The sequence below is a fragment of the Ranitomeya imitator genome, chromosome 4 (assembly GCF_032444005.1).
Source record: "Ranitomeya imitator isolate aRanImi1 chromosome 4, aRanImi1.pri, whole genome shotgun sequence".
Lineage (NCBI taxonomy): Eukaryota > Metazoa > Chordata > Amphibia > Anura > Dendrobatidae > Ranitomeya > Ranitomeya imitator.
The window spans coordinates 523866789-523884351 of NC_091285.1; the positions used below are offsets into that span (position 1 = coordinate 523866789).

Genomic DNA, 17563 nt, shown 5'->3' on the forward strand with positions numbered 1-17563 from the left:
TTTTTCTGTGAATTCTTGCTGTGAAAAGTTGCATCATTTTACTTTCTCATCAAAGCGAATGAGATTTCTGAAATCTCATACACATGTTGCTTTTTTCCTTGCACATTTGAAGTAGTTTCAAATCTGCAGCATGACAATTCTTTCAGCGTTTTTCACCTAAGGCCAGTTTCACACGTCAGTGTCTCCGGTACCTGAGGTGACAGTTTCCTCACGTACCGGAGTCACTGACACACGTAGACACATTAAAATCAATGCATCTGTTCAGATGTCATTGATTTTTTGCGGACCGTGTCTCCGTGTGCCAAACACGGAGACATGTCAGTATTCGTGGGAGCGCACGTATTACACGGACCCATTAAAGTCAATGGGTCCATGTAAAACATGTGCCGCACACGGACGTTGTCCGTGTGCAGTCCGTGTGCCGTGCAGGAGACAGCGCTACATTAAGCGCTGTCCCCCCCACTGTTGCTGAAGCCGCGATTCATATCGTCCCTGCAGCAGCGTTTGCTGTAAAGAAGATATGAATAATTGTGTTTAAAATAAAGATCCATGTCACCACCCCCCTCCCACCCACTGTGCGCCCCCCCGCTGTTCTGAAAATACTCACCCGACTCCCTCGCTGGCTGGCGCTGGTTCCTGTTCTGGCCGCATCTTTTACTGTATCAGCGGTCACGTGGTGCTGCCGATTACAGTCATGAATATGCGGCTCCACCTCCCTTAGGGGTGGAGCCGCATATTCATTACTGTAAATGAGCGGCCCCACGTGACCGCATACAGGAGAAGATGCGGCCAAAACAGGAAGCAGCGCCAGCCACCGAGGGAGCCGGGTGAGTATTTTCAGAACAGCGGGGGGGCGCACAGGGGGTGGAAGGGCGGGGGGCACATAGATCTTTATTTTAAACACAATTATTCATATCTTCTCTACAGCAAACGCTGCTGCAGGGAAGATATGAAGGGGGCTTCAGCACCAGATGCTGGCACGTGTGGTACCCAGCATGGTGCGTGTGGTACCCAGTGGGCACACGGGTGGCACACGTGTGTCACACGTGTGCCACACTGATGTGCCACAGAAATGTAGGGGCACACGGACACGGATAATTCCGGTACCGATTTTTTCCTGTCCCGGAATTATCTGGACGTGTGAGACTGGCCTAAATGAAAGGCGAAATAAACACATAAAAACTGCGGCAAAAATGTGTGTATTTTCTGCACCATTTTCCATGCCATCACTTCAGTATTTGCAGCAGAAAAATACTGAACACGTGCACATACCCATAGGATAATTAGGTCACTTGCATTTTCTATTACGTTTTTTACATATCTTTTTATCTTGTTTCAACATTTTTTTTGTCTTTTTTTAACCTCTTTCTGACCTCGGACGGGATAGTACGTCCGAGGTCAGATCTCTTGCTTTGATGCGGGCTCCGGCGGTGAGCATGCTTCAAAGCCGGGACATGTCAGCTGTTTTGAACAGCTGACATGTGCCCGCAATAGCGACGGGTGGAATCGCGATCCAACCGCCGCTATTAACTATTTAAATGCCGCTGTCAAACGCTGACAGCAGCATTTAACTACCGCTTCCGGAAATGAGCGCATCGCCGACCCCGTGGTATCATAATAATAATAATAATAATAATAATCTTTATTTTTATATAGCGCTAACATATTCCGCAGCGCTTTACAATTTTGCACACATTATTATCACTGTCCCCAAAGGGGCTCACAATCTAAAATCCCTATCAGCATGTCTTTGGAATGTGGGAGGAAACCGGAGTGCCCGGAGGAAACCCACGCAAACACGGAGAGAACATACAAACTCTTTGCAGATGTTGTCCTGGGTGGGATTAGAACCCAGGACCCCAGCGCTGCAAGGCTGCAGTGCTATCCACTGTGCCACCGTGCTGCCTATCATTAAAAACGTCAGCTCAGAACGCAAAAAATTAGCCCTAACCCGACCCGAGATCCCGATAAATGAAGACGCTATTGGTATCGGAAAATGGCACAATGTTTTTAGCAAAGTTTGGAATTTTTTTTCACCACTTACAGGTCCTTCTCAAAAAATTAGCATATAGTGTTAAATTTCATTATTTACCATAATGTAATGATTACAATTAAACTTTCATATATTATAGATTCATTATCCACCAACTGAAATTTGTCAGGTCTTTTATTGTTTTAATACTGATGATTTTGGCATACAACTCCTGATAACCCAAAAAACCTGTCTCAATAAATTAGCATATCAAGAAAAGGTTCTCTAAACGACCTATTACCCTAATCTTCTGAATCAACTAATTAACTCTAAACACATGCAAAAGATACCTGAGGCTTTTATAAACTCCCTGCCTGGTTCATTACTCAAAACCCCCATCATGGGTAAGACTAGCGACCTGACAGATGTCAAGAAGGCCATCATTGACACCCTCAAGCAAGAGGGTAAGACCCAGAAAGAAATTTCTCAACAAATAGGCTGTTCCCAGAGTGCTGTATCAAGGCACCTCAATGGTAAGTCTGTTGGAAGGAAACAATGTGGCAGAAAACGCTGTACAACGAGAAGAGGAGACCGGACCCTGAGGAAGATTGTGGAGAAGGACCGATTCCAGACCTTGGGGAACCTGAGGAAGCAGTGGACTGAGTCTGGTGTGGAAACATCCAGAGCCACCGTGCACAGGCGTGTGCAGGAAATGGGCTACAGGTGCCGCATTCCCCAGGTAAAGCCACTTTTGAACCATAAACAGCGGCAGAGGCGCCTGACCTGGGCTACAGAGAAGCAGCACTGGACTGTTGCTAAGTGGTCCCAAGTACTTTTTTCTGATGAAAGCAAATTTTGCATGTCATTCGGAAATCAAGGTGCCAGAGTCTGGAGGAAGACTGGGGAGAAGGAAATGCCAAAATGCCTGAAGTCCAGTGTCAAGTACCCACAGTCAGTGATGGTGTGGGGTGCCATGTCAGCTGCTGGTGTTGGTCCACTGTGTTTCATCAAGGGCAGGGTCAATGCAGCTAGCTATCAGGAGATTTTGGAGCACTTCATGCTGACCTGGCACCTGCTCACAGTGCCAAAACCACTGGTAAATGGTTTACTGACCATGGTATTACTGTGCTCAATTGGCCTGCCAACTCTCCTGACCTGAACCCCATAGAGAATCTGTGGGATATTGTGAAGAGAAAGTTGAGAGACGCAAGACCCAACACTCTGGATGAGCTTAAGGCCGCTATTGAAGCATCCTGGGCCTCCATAACATCTCAGCAGTGTCACAGGCTGATTGCCTCCATGCCACGCCGCATTGAAGCAGTCATTTCTGCCAAAGGATTCCCGACCAAGTATTGAGTGCATAACTGAACATTATTATTTGATGGTTTTTTTGTTTGTTATTTAAAAACACTTTTATTTGATTGGATGGGTGAAATATGCTAATTTATTGAGACAGGTTTTTTGGGTTATCAGGAGTTGTATGCCAAAATCATCAGTATTAAAACAATAAAAGACCTGACAAATTTCAGTTGGTGGATAATGAATCTATAATATATGAAAGTTTAATTGTAATCATTACATTATAGTAAATAATGAAATTTAACACTATATGCTAATTTTTTTAGAAGGACCTGTAGATAAAAAAGACCCTTGACATGTTTGGTGTCTATGAACTCGTAATGACCTGGAGAATCAAAATGGCAGGTCAGCTTTAGCATTTAGTGAACCTAGAAAAAAAAAACAAAACAAAAAAACAAGTGTGGTATTGCACATTTTTTTGCAATTTCACGGCACTTGGAATTTTTTTTTTACGTTTTCTAGTACATGACATGGTAAAACTAATGATGTCACTCAAAAGTAAAACTCGTTCCGCAAAAAATAAGCCCTCACATGGCCATATTGACGGAAAAATAAAAAAGTTATGGCTCTGGGAAGGAGGGGAGCGAAAAACGAACATGGAAAAACAGAAAATCCCAAGGTCATGAAGGGGTTAATATGTCTTTTTTTAAAAATAAAACTGCCTTGTATTGGATACTTTCTGTTATTTTGCTTTGATAAAACTTTGTTAATAAAGTCATGTGCGGGTTACACACAATTTTACTGCATTAAAAACGCTCATGCGTTCAAGTGTATGGGGAAAATCTACAAATAAAACGCATATTCCCCTCTGCCTGTTGCAGATTGAAAAATCGCACCGCAGGTCGGTTCCCACTGCATAACAATACGCAATGGTCATGAGATTTCTGTAAATTCGCATCCACTTTGCTAGAACTGTAATTCGCTGCTTGTTTGCACTGCGAAAATATGTGGCATAAAAATAGTCAGCAAATTCTCATTGTGGGAACTTGGCCTACGTGTAAGATGATGATGAATTATTAAACGTGCTATGTTATTGCTGCGGTATTCTTCATGCACCATCACTATAATGCTGCTACATGTTTTAAATGTCCCACCACGTTGTGGAATCTCCTTATTGCATTATTCCCTATGAGAGCTGAGGGCAGGCCAGATTTCTGGAGTAAGGCAGGTCTGTTCTCTCCGCGCCTTGCTGTAATCTCTTCTGTTTTGTTCGGTAGTTCCTATTCATATCACGTCCACCCCCTCAGCCTCTGCTCTCTTTTCTCTCATCTCTCACGCACTCTCCATCTCTTGTCCTTGGTGTCTCTGCAGATCCACTGAGTCCCTTCTTCTGTCACTCTCCTAGAGCTCCAAGATTGTAAAAATGGCCAGCACCTTCTCAAGAGTCCTGTTATCCAGGAAATCAGCTGGACTCCTGGCAATGGCTGGCGCTGGGTCACTGGCCACTGGGTACCTCATTAGCAGAGAAGTCGTCAGCGCCGATACAGAAAAAAGCCGGAGACTCTACCCACCAAGGTAACCGCAAGTTTTATTTTACATCTAATATCTCGATCAATATTTATATGAATTTATTATATTTATTTACATATTATCTTTTCTGTTCATTTTGTTAATTCAGGCTACGGTTATAAACCATTTTGAATTCATTGAATCATTTTATTTTTTCCGCTTTGAATTTTTTTTTTAGTATGGATACATTCAGTTTAATTAGCTGTCATTATGATAGAAGCCCCACTGAACGCTCTAGAATCCAGGATGGAGGGGGATGGGGGCTTTATTGATACACGCTGGGGGGATGGGGATCGTAAGATTTAATGAATTCATTAAGAAAATTCTGATATTAAAATCTGTGTACCTCAGAGACCCAATCCCACCCGAAGCGTTAGAATAAGTTACAACTATTACAACATACATTTGGTTTTTATTCTTTATTGATAAGAAATCGCCAGCATTCCTCCACAGCGTGTCGCGTGCCTTATCAATGTATTTTGTATATATATTTTCTCTCTTTGTTTCACCTTGCAGTACATTCCTTTAGACAGAGATGACATAAAATAATGTGATATTACCAGGAATGGCTGGAGGGAAATGCTTACTTAATTATAGGCAGCAGCGCACAGTCTGGTACCTCTGCAGAGAAGAGGTATCCATCTCTTGTGTTATGCCCAGTGCTGCATCTCCAGGGCACGGCAAAGGAAATCAATACCTTCTTCTCCGTAACTGATAATAAAATGTGTTTTTCCTAATAGACACTATGGTAAAATGTAATGACAAGAATGCAGGGTCCATGTTATTATTTTTTACCGGTTGGCAGAATACTGGGTTTTGCACGTTCATATTTGCTCTTGATGGCATGTATACTGCTGACATCGGCAGAAATAGATTTCACCCACTGACCTGTGCTCATCAGAAAGCATTGTGATGTGAGCGGCTTCATTAGATGTTAGGAACGTGCCATCTGAATATCTTCATAACCAATTGCATGGAATAAGCTGTGACCGTGGCTGTATTCATGCAAAGCTTTAAGCGTGCAAAGCTTAATAACGCTGAGCCAGCAAGCTTCTTAGGGAGTTCACCACCTTAGCCTACATTCTGCTACGCGGTAATGTATTGAGGCCCCCTTAGAGGACACACATATGGTATATTAACTTGTGAGCAACAGACGGCACCACACAGTGTTCAGAAAAGATTTATCTGGTATTCTAGATTAATGTCTGGTGAGAAGATAATCATGATCTGACATGATGTTCTTAATTACATCAAATCATCAAAATGTATCCATTAATAATAATAATAATAATAATAATAATAATCTCTCTAATCCCTGCTGCAGCCCCATAAACTTTATTGTGAGGATCAGCCAACTGTGCATGTTTATGGCAGCAACTATCTCCTGAAGAAACAAAGGACTGGGCATGTTGTAATCCGACATGCCTGATCCTTCTTACAGTCGAGATGCCTGAGTACATATTTAGAGAGTTGCTTGATCCCATCAACATTTATCTAATATGTAAATGTACGTTCAATTTTAGCATCAGTAGCTCTTGGGCCCCAGTGCAGAACCACGTGCCATTTTTGATATTGGTATCTTCTGTGGCAGAGAGGCCTCCAGTCCAGGTATCACTGTTACCGTGCTACCACTGCCTTCGCTAGTGCTACCCTCTGGTATAAATGTATGAATTTTGATAGCGCTGTTTATTGCAAATGAGAAGGAAGGAAAAACATTCTTGACAGTTCATGTTATTGTAGTTACATAGTGTACCATGGCCAGAAATCACAACCTAATATGTCTGATGTAGCTGACTGGACAACATTAATGTAGGGTAGATACATATTCAGGGCCGATATAATAGTAAATGGAGCCCGTAGGTAACAAGGAAAGTAGCCAAGACTGTATACAGGCACCACATTGTGCCCAAATAGCACTCAGGCCTCTATTAAAACAAATCTATATATATAATTGCCTAAGGGTTTTTCCGTCTGTCTGTCTTTCTGTCTGTCTGTCTGTCTTTCTGTCTGTCTGTCTGTCCTGGAAATCCCGCCTTTCTGATTGGTCGAGGCCGCCAGGCCTCGACCAATCAGCAACGGGCACAGCGACGATGATGTCATAATGGTTGTCATGGCGACAATGATGTCATAAAGGTTGCCTGGACCAATCAGCGATGGGCACAGCGACGATGATGTCATAATGGTTGCCATGGCGACGATGATGTCATAAAGGTTGCCTCGAACCAATCAGCGACGGGCACAGTCTGCTGCGAATTCTGGAATCATCATTGTCCATATACTACGGGGACATGCATATTCTAGAATACCCGATGCGTTAGAATCGGGCCACAATCTAGTAGAATATAAGTGACTAGCACACTCCAAAAAAATTGTGATGCAAAAGAAGGGGGGTTTATTACATACAGAGATCACAAACGTTTCGGTCAACACTGGACCTTCATCAGTGTGCTAAATACACTTGTATGCTTGCATTAGCCCCAGAGTTGGATATTTTATTTTGCATCAATATAATGGATCTGGTAGTAAATAGACCAGATAGGATAGCAGATGGCCGTCCAAAAGAAGGTAAGCCAAAAAGTCTACAGCTGTAAGGCATAAACAGCCAGTCAGCGCACAAGAAATGATGTGGGTATACGCGGTATCCACCGCAAGTAAGATGCTATCCTATCTGGTCTATTTACTACCAGATCCATTATATTGATGCAAAATAAAATATCCAACTCTGGGGCTAATGCAAGCATACAAGTGTACTTAGCACACTGATGAAGGTCCAGTGTTGACCGAAACGTTTGTGATCTCTGTATGTAATAAACCCCCCTTCTTTTGCATCACAATTTTTGTGGAGTGTGCTAGTCACTTATATTCTACACGTTTAAAGGTTTGGGCACCTATTGACTGTGCACCTCCTTCTCAGGCTGTGCTTTACATTTTCTATACCACTCTATTAAAACAAATGCCCTGAGCAAGTGATGTATTCCCACTCCTAATACTGGCCCTGGACAATGGGTGACTATTATCGGAATGACATAATTCTCCATTACAATGCATGATTAGCTCGTTATATGTGATGGTATTTTGAAGAGGTAATGGGATAAGGAAACACCTCTGAAGGTTCTTTCTTCTGGGGCAAACATGTTCAGACAGAAATACAACACCTTGTTTTCTATAATGATACAGTAGCTCTCCGATGAGAGTTTCTGAGACCCACGGACAGAAGATTGTTGATGTGTCCTGTTCAAATGAGAACAATCCAGCAATAGAAGTCAAATGTTCAGCATTTAAGGTCTATTTACAATGATATTACCGCTGACCAGTAACTTATGCCAATCGAGACGGTCGTCTAAATGTCTGTGTGTAAACTATGCATACTGGGAGATCCACACCACATCGCTCTGTGCACATAGGCTGCCATAGTTCTCGGCAGTGCGAGTCCTGTTTACACAGGACAATACATCCCCTTATAATGATGATCTTTTGTGCTGCACTGTCATTTTACCCAATGAATGAGCATTTTGCCGCCTGTTTACACTGCAAATATTCTTGAGATGAACGTTTTTAACAATGCTCCATCACAATTATCTTACAGTGTTTTCTAAAGACTTGGGAGTAAGATAGTAATCAATATCAGCAGTCTGGATGACTAAGATTATTACTGTACTGTTGAACTGAGCAATATTTGAGAGTTCTACCAAGAAGGCGTTAATCACTCCATGCTCCATGGCCCACCAGCACTGGCTCCTCGTAGTGCGACGTTCAGTTTATGCTGTGTGATGGGAGGTGGATATTTCCTGCTGATCAATATTTGCCACTTATAATGGCAATAAAACCTCGGTATCACTCCCTTCATATCCTGGTATTGATCGGTGCAGTGCAGTAGAGTTTGACGAGTTATCACAATATCACAAGCAAAAAGTTGATGAGATTGTCAATGAAATGTGAACAACTTTTTATATTATTTTAGTTGGGTCACGCGTAAGGCCGAATTCAGATGTCTGTAAACCACTGTCTCTACACAGCCCCGCCATGTACGAACTGGCTGCAGGTCTCCTAACGCGAACTCAACAGCCTCATATAAGGCTACACGGCTGTCAAGTTCAGATCAGGAGACCCCCGACCAGCCCATGCATCTCGGGATGTATTATGACACTATTTCATGGAAATGAGGTCTAATGAAAAATATTGTCAGTACTTCTTTAATGATTCATTGGAGCCTACAACCTCCTACTGAAGGACTGAGGTCACTATGTACCCGATACTTTGCTATATTCGGCTCTTTGTCTAGAGCCGTACCTGATTTCACAAATTAAAAAATGGTTTTGACTTCTGTATAATTTAAGTTTATACTTTGAGATAGTGTCAAGTCAGTTTAACTTGGCTTTTTTTTCTTTACAGTGCGGAGTACCCAGACCTCCGGAAACATAATAACTGTATGGCAAGTAACTTATCTCCTTCCATCTACGCCAAGCTCTGCAACAAGTCCACTCCTAATGGCTTCACCCTTGATCAATGCATTCAGACCGGTGTAGATAACCCAGGACATCCCTTCATTAAAACTGTGGGGATGGTAGCAGGAGATGAAGAATGCTATGAGGTAAGAGAGCAGGATGAAGGCAGTATTATTATTATTTATTATTATAGCGCCATTTATTCCATGGCGCTTTATATGTGAGGAGGGGTATACATAAAAACAGGTACAATAATCTTGAACAATACAAGTCACAACTGGTACAGGGGTACAGGAAGAGAGAGGACCCTGCCCACGAGGGCTCACAATCTACAAAATGGACTAATGCTGGATTTTCATGTACACTGTATGGTTTTTTTGAACATGGTCCAGATGTGTCCACCCTCACTTTTTCTTGAATTTCATTTAGGACTCTGATTTTTGACAAAACAAATTTAATACAATATCACGACATGCAAGCAAACCTCTTGATCATAGATGTCTATACTATGTGTGGCCATGGAGAGGTTGTGCAACTCGCATCACAACCACTGCATGGCCACACATAGTGTAGACATCTCCTGACATAGTATCTAGAAATCATGTTGAAAGAGCTCATAAATAATCTCAGAATATGCTAAACCAAAAGGAAACGTAAAGAAGGTTGAATCTGTATTTGTTCTAAGGAATGAACTACTGAAATCTCATAGTTAATACTGTGTGAAAGCAAAGGGGAGCACATTATCATCCCGAGGCAACAATTTTCTTTTTCTGAACAATATCCTTGTCAACATGAAAGCTGTTTTGCTTTTATAGGACAGATAAAGTCATGTAATTAACAGACTCTTTGACAGTTTAATCTTGATAACTCGATATACTGTTGTTCATTATCACTTCACAATAGTAATGAATGGGTTGCCCTTCTTGACTGTTATTTGAAGCATCATCAATCAAGTGTTTTATTGAGAGAAACAAAATAATGTTCAGACATCATTTATATAAGAGCTATTATTATAAATTATTATTATTTATACAGTATATCACTATTGATTCCATGGTGCTGTACATGAGAAGGAGTTACATACAAAATACAAATGTAAATTATGGTGAACAAACTAACAATGACAACCTGGTACAGAAAGGAGAAGACACTGCCCACACAGGCTTACAGTGTACAGGATAACGGGGAAGGAGACAGCAGGGTAGGAGGTTGCCGCAGCTTCGAAGATGTTGAGGTGGCAGTGGGGTCATTGTAGGCTGTAAAATTTCTTAAAGAGATGGGTTTTAAAGATCCATCTGAAAGTTCCTAGAGTGGCGGATAATCGGATGTGTTGCGGCACAGAATTCCATAGGATGGAGAGATACTAGGGAGAAGTCTTGGAGATGATTGGGTGAGGAACGTTCGATTGTGGAAGAAAGAAGAAGGTCTTGGAAGGATTGGAGGTTGTGCGTTGGAATGTATTGTGAGATTAGTTCGGAGATATATGGAGGAGACAGATTATGGATGGTTTGAGAACCAGTGTTAGCAGTTTGAACTGCATACGTTCAGGAATTGGGAGCCAATGAAGGGATTTCTAGAGGAGAGAAGCAGAGGAGTAGCTAGGGGATAGGTGGATTAATTGAATAGCAGAGTTAAGGATGTACTGGAAAAGTACTAGGGTGTTGGCTGAGAGGCCATAGAGGAGGATATTGCAGGAGTCGAGGTGGGAGATAATGAGAGCATGCACTAACACTTTAGTACAATCAGGGTTGAGGAAAGGACAAAGTCTGGAAAATATTTTTGAATTGGAGGCAGAAGGGGCTTGTAAGCGCTTGGATGTGCGGTTTGAAAGACTGGGCAAAGTCAAGGGTTTGTCCGGGGCAGCGGACTTCTAGTACTGCGGAGAGCGTGGTGTCATTATTGTCATTAATTGTGATAGATAGATAGATAGATAGATAGATAGATAGATAGATAGATAGATAGATAGATAGATAGGGGGATTAAGTCATATGTAGGAAATATTCTGAGTTCAGTTTTGTCCACATTGAACTTTAGGAAGTTAAAGGAGAGGAAGGAGGATATGGCTGATATACACTCTGGGATTCTGGACAGCAGAGAGGTGATGTCCTGGCCTGCAATGATGCCTCTCTACCACTGCTTTGGTATTCGTTGACAGGCGGCAGAGGTCTCATCATCATGACTACAATGCACATGACCACTCTAACTTATCACGTATTGATGGTTATGTCAAGGCCGAGTGATTGGCTGCAGTGGTCACGTGAGCTGTAGTCATGACTTTACTGCTACAGCTTGTCAACAAACTGAACATGAAGTTAGAAAACCATCTAACCTCTTCTGTAGTTGATTCGACAGTTTGGAGGCACTAAGCCTACACCATTGTTCGGCGTTTCTTCTTTCTTCAGGAAAAGGAAAAATCCGGCATCCAGGTTAAAGATTATAGATTATTATTATTATTATTATTTATATAGCACCATTGATTCCATGGTGCTGTACATGAGAAGGGATTACATACAAGTTACAAATATCACATACAGTAAACAAACTAACAATGACGGACTGATACAGAGGGGCGAGGACCCTGCCCTTGCGGGCTTACATTCTACAGGATTATGGGGAAGGAGACAGTAGGTTGAGGGTTGCAGGAGCTCCAGTGTTGGTGAGGCGGTAGCTCCGGTGTTGGTGAGGCGGTAGCTCCGGTGTTGGTGAGGCGGTAGGCGGTAGATTAAAACCATATCTTTGCTGTCTTGTTAAAATCCAAATACATTGCAATAGTAGGAGAAACTTCCAAACACATTATAACCGCCTGCCATTGGAAGTCGGACCTTTCCTTTCCTTTTGGATTAATAAAGACCGAAGCAGCGGCAGAGAGGTGTCACTGGAGCACGAGAGGATCAAAAACAGAAGTTTATGATTTGTATCCAGTGCAAGCAAATAGGAATAAAAAACTTATTACCAGAAAACCCCTTTAATAAGAATTGATACTTTGTGTCATATATGACTCATACTATAAAGCTAAGTGCACCCATTGAGTATTTGATGAGTTTTTACCTCAATATTTGTCAGCCAAAACCAGGAGTGGAACAGTCAGAGGAAAAGTACAGTATAATAGAAATACGTCACCACTTCTGTATTTATCAGCCACTCCTGGCTTTGGCTTACAAATATTGAGGTAAAAAACTCATCAAATACTCAACGTGTGCATGTGGCGCCCCTATGGGTCCAGTCGCCACAGAGGTACTGCACCTCAGCCAGAGGTGTGGTACTCCGCTCTCAGGTAAGGAGGGAGCACTACCCGAGACTCACACACTAGCATCCAACACCACACAAGTCCAGGCCAGGGGATCTGGGTGGACCCTATTGAGGGAGGGCCCCATCAGGCTGGAGGGGGGAGCTAGGTAGAGGGTGTGGTTGGGGTATGACAGTTGTGAGGAGTTGTCATGGAAACAAGAGGGAGGAGTTAGTCAGTTAGAGAATTGGTGAGGAAAAGTGAATGATAGCAGACGTGGAGAGAGAAGCTCCTGAGAGAGGGAGAAGGTGTCCTATGGGCCAGGAAAGTGAGGAACTCACCAATGGGCACATGAATCCATGCCAACCATAGTCAGGTGGAAGGACCAGGTCACAGTGGGGGATCCGGTCCCCAATCTAGTAGAGGAACTACAAGACTCACCTAGCAAGCCGGAGGCTGTGGTAACTGTATGTGCTACAGCCACATCCACACACATTCGCCGAAAAGGGAGCCACATAGGATCAAGGGGACCAGGAGGACATCGCCCAACATGATCCGAGGCTGCTGGCTTGGGACACTGTGTGTGAGGCGCAGGGCAGGAGGGTGAAGCCAGCGCAGAGAGACAGCCAAGGAAGGAACATAAGAAAGGGAGTCTCAGGAAAGTGAACCCCAAATTACCTGAGAGCTGGCTGGACCACAGACCCGGAGGATACAGCACCCGGCTGGGGATTGCATCTCAGAACTGTGAGTAAAGTGTGGAAACTTCACCCTGCTGTGTCCTCAGGATTATTTACTGCATCACCTGCCCTGCACTACAGCATTCACCATCATTGACTTAACACTTCCACTGCCCTGGGGCCTAGCTCCACCCGTGGAGAGCTGTAACATCTCAGCTGTGTCACCAACTGCACAGTGGACGTGAATCGCAGCTTCGGCCATTTCCCTTATTGCCGAACACCACAGGTGGCGTCACAAACAAATCCCCTATAAACTTTATTTCCCTTTCAATTAATTTTACATTGAAGGCCCAGGGCCACGGACCAGGTCGCTGCTGTCGTGACAAACCCCCGTCGGACCTGGCCCGAGTACTCCACGGCCCCAGCGGGCGCTCCATGCACATGACCTTAGGCTACATTACCACGATGATTTTTTTGTGAGTTTTTTATGCTACATATTTTCGAAAAAAATGCAATCAAACTATTTTACTTAATGGGTGCAGAAGATCTGTAACATCAAAAGCTCATTGTGGGAACTTAGTCATAAATATATTGGATTACTTAAATTTTTTTCATTGCATTTTTTAGTCGGTTTTTCACATGCGTTTTTATTATGTTTTTGACCCTGAGGTTTTGTCTCTTTTTGGTTTATCATGTTTTAAATAAAGTTGCTTTGTTTTTGATGCTTCTTAGGCTAGTTTCACACTAGCATTCGGCAGGGCTGATGAAATCCTTCTTCCTCCATTAAGCCCCACTCACTGTCACGCCTCTTCCTTCAGCTCCGCCTATGTCTGCATGTGTCCTGCGTACCCTATCTTTAACATTGGGTATGCAGGCCATGTGGATGTATACGGATGCCTCCGCATGTGTCGTCTTGTGTTGTGAATTCTGTGGCAGAGCTCCCTCCTGTGGTCACAAGTGGTACTTCGGCTGATTCTCTCTGTAAGCTTCCGTTGGTGGAGGGAAGTGGTACTGCGGCTTCTGAGTTTCCTCCCTCAGGTGATGTGGTGAGGTCGTTAGGTGCTGCTCTACTTAACTCCACCTGGTGCTTTGATCCTGGCTTCCTGTCAATGTTCCAGTATTGGACTTGTTTTCCTCCTGGATCGTTCCTGTGGCCTGCTGCTCTGCATAGCTAAGTTTTCCTTTGCTATTTTGTTTGCTTTTCTTCTGTCCAGCTTATCTATTTGTTTGCTGGAAGCTCTGGGACGCAGAGGGTGTACCTCCGTGCCGTTAGTTCGGTACGGAAGGTCTTTTTGCCCCCTTTGCGTGGTTTTTAGGGTTTTGTGTTGACCGCAAAGTTACCTTTCCTATCCTCGCTCTGTTCAGAAAGTCGGGCCTCACTTTGCTAAATCTATTTCATCTCTACATTTGTCTTTTCATCTTACTCACAGTCATTATATGTGGGGGGCTGCCTTTTCCTTTGGGGTATTTCTCTGAGGCAAGGTAGGCTTATTTTCTATCTTCAGGCTAGCTAGTTGCTCAGGCTGTGCCGAGTTGCATAGTTAGCGTTAGGCGCAATCCACGGCTGCCTCTAGTGTTGTTGGATAGGATTAGGGATTGCGGTCAACAGAGTTCCCACGTCTCAGAGCTCGTTCTATGTTTTTGGATTATTGTCAGATCACTGTATGTGCTCTGACCTCTATGTTCACTGTGGTACTGAATTGCCTAATCATAACAGTACAGGAAGCCAAAGTACTAATGATTCTCAATAGAGGGAAAAAAGAAGTTCTGAGACCATTTTTTTTTCTCTGCACTGTGTTTTGCCTTTTTTTTCCCCTAGACATTTGGGTGGTTCAGGACACAGGTGTAGCAATGGACATTAGAAGTCTGTCTTCATGTGTGGATCAGCTCTCGGCAAGAGTACAAAAGATTCAAGACACTATTGATCAGAAATCTATGTTAGAACCAAGAATTCCTATTCCTGATTTGTTTTTTGGTGATAGAACTAAGTTTCTGAGTTTCAAAAATAATTGTAAACTATTTCTGGCCTTGAAACCTCGCTCCTCTGGTGATCCAGTTCAACAGGTTTTGATCATTATTTCTTTTTTGCGTGGCGACCCTCAGGACTGGGCATTTTCTCTTGCGCCAGGAGATCCTGCATTAAGTAATATCGATGCGTTTTTCCTGGCGCTCGGATTGCTGTACGATGAGCCTAATTCTGTGGATCAGGCAGAAAAAAATTTGCTGGCTCTTTGTCAGGGTCAGGATGAGATAGAGTTATATTGTCAGAAATTTAGAAAGTGGTCCGTGCTCACTCAATGGAATGAATCTGCGCTGGCAGCTATGTTCAGAAAGGGTCTCTCTGAAGCCCTTAAGGATGTCATGGTGGGATTTCCTATGCCTGCTGGTTTGAATGAGTCTATGTCTTTGGCCATTCAGATTGGTCGACGCTTGCGTGAGCGTAAATCTGTGCACCATTTGGCGGTATTACCTGAGCTTAAACCTGAGCCTATGCAGTGCGATAGGACTTTGACCAGAGTTGAACGGCAAGAACACAGACGTCTGAATGGGCTGTGTTTCTACTGTGGTGATTCCACTCATGCTATCTCTGATTGTCCTAAGCGCACTAAGCGGTTCGCTAGGTTTGCCACCATTGGTACAGTACAGTCAAAATTTCTTCTGTCCATTACCTTGATCTGCTCTTTGTCATCGTATTCTGTCATGGCATTTGTGGATTCAGGCGCTGCCCTGAATTTGATGGACTTGGAGTATGCTAAGCATTGTGGATTTTTCTTGGAGCCCTTGCAGTGTCCTATTCCATTGAGAGGAATTGATGCTACGCCTTTGGCCAAGAATAAGCCTCAGTACTGGACCCAGCTGACCATGTGCATGGCTCCTGCACATCAGGAGGTTATTCGCTTTCTGGTGTTGCATAATCTGCATGATGTGGTCGTGTTGGGGTTGCCATGGCTACAAGTCCATAATCCAGTATTAGATTGGAAATCCATGTCGGTGTCCAGCTGGGGTTGTCAGGGGGTACATGGTGATGTTCCATTTCCGTCAATTTCGTCATCCACCCCTTCTGAGGTTCCAGAGTTCTTGTCTGATTACCGGGATGTATTTGATGAGCCCAAGTCCGATGCCCTACCTCCGCATAGGGATTGTGATTGTGCTATCAATTTGATTCCTGGTAGCAAGTTCCCAAAAGGCCGATTGTTTAATTTATCTGTGCCTGAGCACGCCGCTATGCGCAGTTATGTGAAGGAGTCCCTGGAGAAGGGGCATATTCGCCAGTCATCGTCGCCATTAGGAGCAGGGTTCTTTTTTGTAGCCAAGAAGGATGGTTCGCTGAGACCTTGTATAGATTACCGCCTTCTAAATAAGATCACGGTTAAATTTCAGTACCCCTTGCCGTTGTTATCTGATTTATTTGCTCGGATTAAGGGGGCTAGTTGGTTCACCAAAATAGATCTTCGTGGTGCGTATAATCTTGTGCGAATTAAGCGAGGCGATGAATGGAAAACTGCATTTAATACGCCCGAGGGTCATTTTGAGTATCTAGTAATGCCATTCGGACTTGCCAATGCTCCATCAGTGTTTCAGTCCTTTACGCATGACATCTTCCGAGAGTACCTGGATAAATTCCTGATTGTGTACTTGGATGACGTTTTGATCTTCTCGGATGATTGGGAGTCTCATGTGAAGCAGGTCAGAACGGTTTTTCAGGTCCTGCGTGCTAATTCTTTGTTTGTGAAGGGATCAAAGTGTCTCTTTGGTGTGCAGAAGGTTTCATTTTTGGGGTTCATCTTTTCCCCTTCTACTATCGAGATGGATCCTGTTAAGGTCCAAGCCATCCATGATTGGACTCAGCCGACATCTCTGAAAAGTCTGCAAAAGTTCCTGGGCTTTGCTAATTTTTATCGTCGCTTCATCTGCAATTTTTCTAGTATTGCTAAACCATTGACCGATTTGACCAAGAAGGGTGCTGATGTGGTCAATTGGTCTTCTGCTGCTGTGGAAGCTTTTCAAGAGTTGAAGCGTCGTTTTTCTTCTGCCCCTGTGTTGTGTCAACCAGATGTTTCGCTTCCGTTCCAGGTCGAGGTTGATGCTTCTGAGATTGGAGCAGGGGCTGTTTTGTCGCAGAGAGGTTCTGATTGCTCAGTGATGAAACCGTGCGCCTTCTTTTCCAGGAAGTTTTCGCCTGCTGAGCGAAATTATGATGTGGGCAATCGAGAGTTGCTGGCCATGAAGTGGGCATTCGAGGAGTGGCGTCATTGGCTTGAAGGAGCTAAGCATCGCGTGGTGGTCTTGACTGATCATAAGAACTTGACTTATCTCGAGTCCGCCAAGCGGTTGAATCCTAGACAAGCTCGTTGGTCGTTGTTTTTTGCCCGTT

General features: G+C 43.6%; 1 protein-coding gene across 5 annotated transcripts in view; it reads left to right on the plus strand.

Moving 5' to 3' along the window:
* CKMT1A (creatine kinase, mitochondrial 1A) overlaps window positions 1-17563 on the plus strand; it is a 66875-nt gene that overhangs the window by 20159 nt on the left and 29153 nt on the right. For 3 of the 5 annotated variants that reach the window (XM_069766134.1, XM_069766136.1, XM_069766135.1), the window contains exons 2-3: window positions 4643-4846; window positions 9233-9431. In XM_069766134.1, the coding sequence (XP_069622235.1) occupies window positions 4695-4846; window positions 9233-9431 (351 nt within the window). In that variant the 5' untranslated portion in view covers window positions 4643-4694. The remainder of the gene's footprint in view (window positions 1-4642; window positions 4847-9232; window positions 9432-17563) is intronic. The other 2 variants (XM_069766137.1, XM_069766133.1) reach the window with 1 other exon arrangement.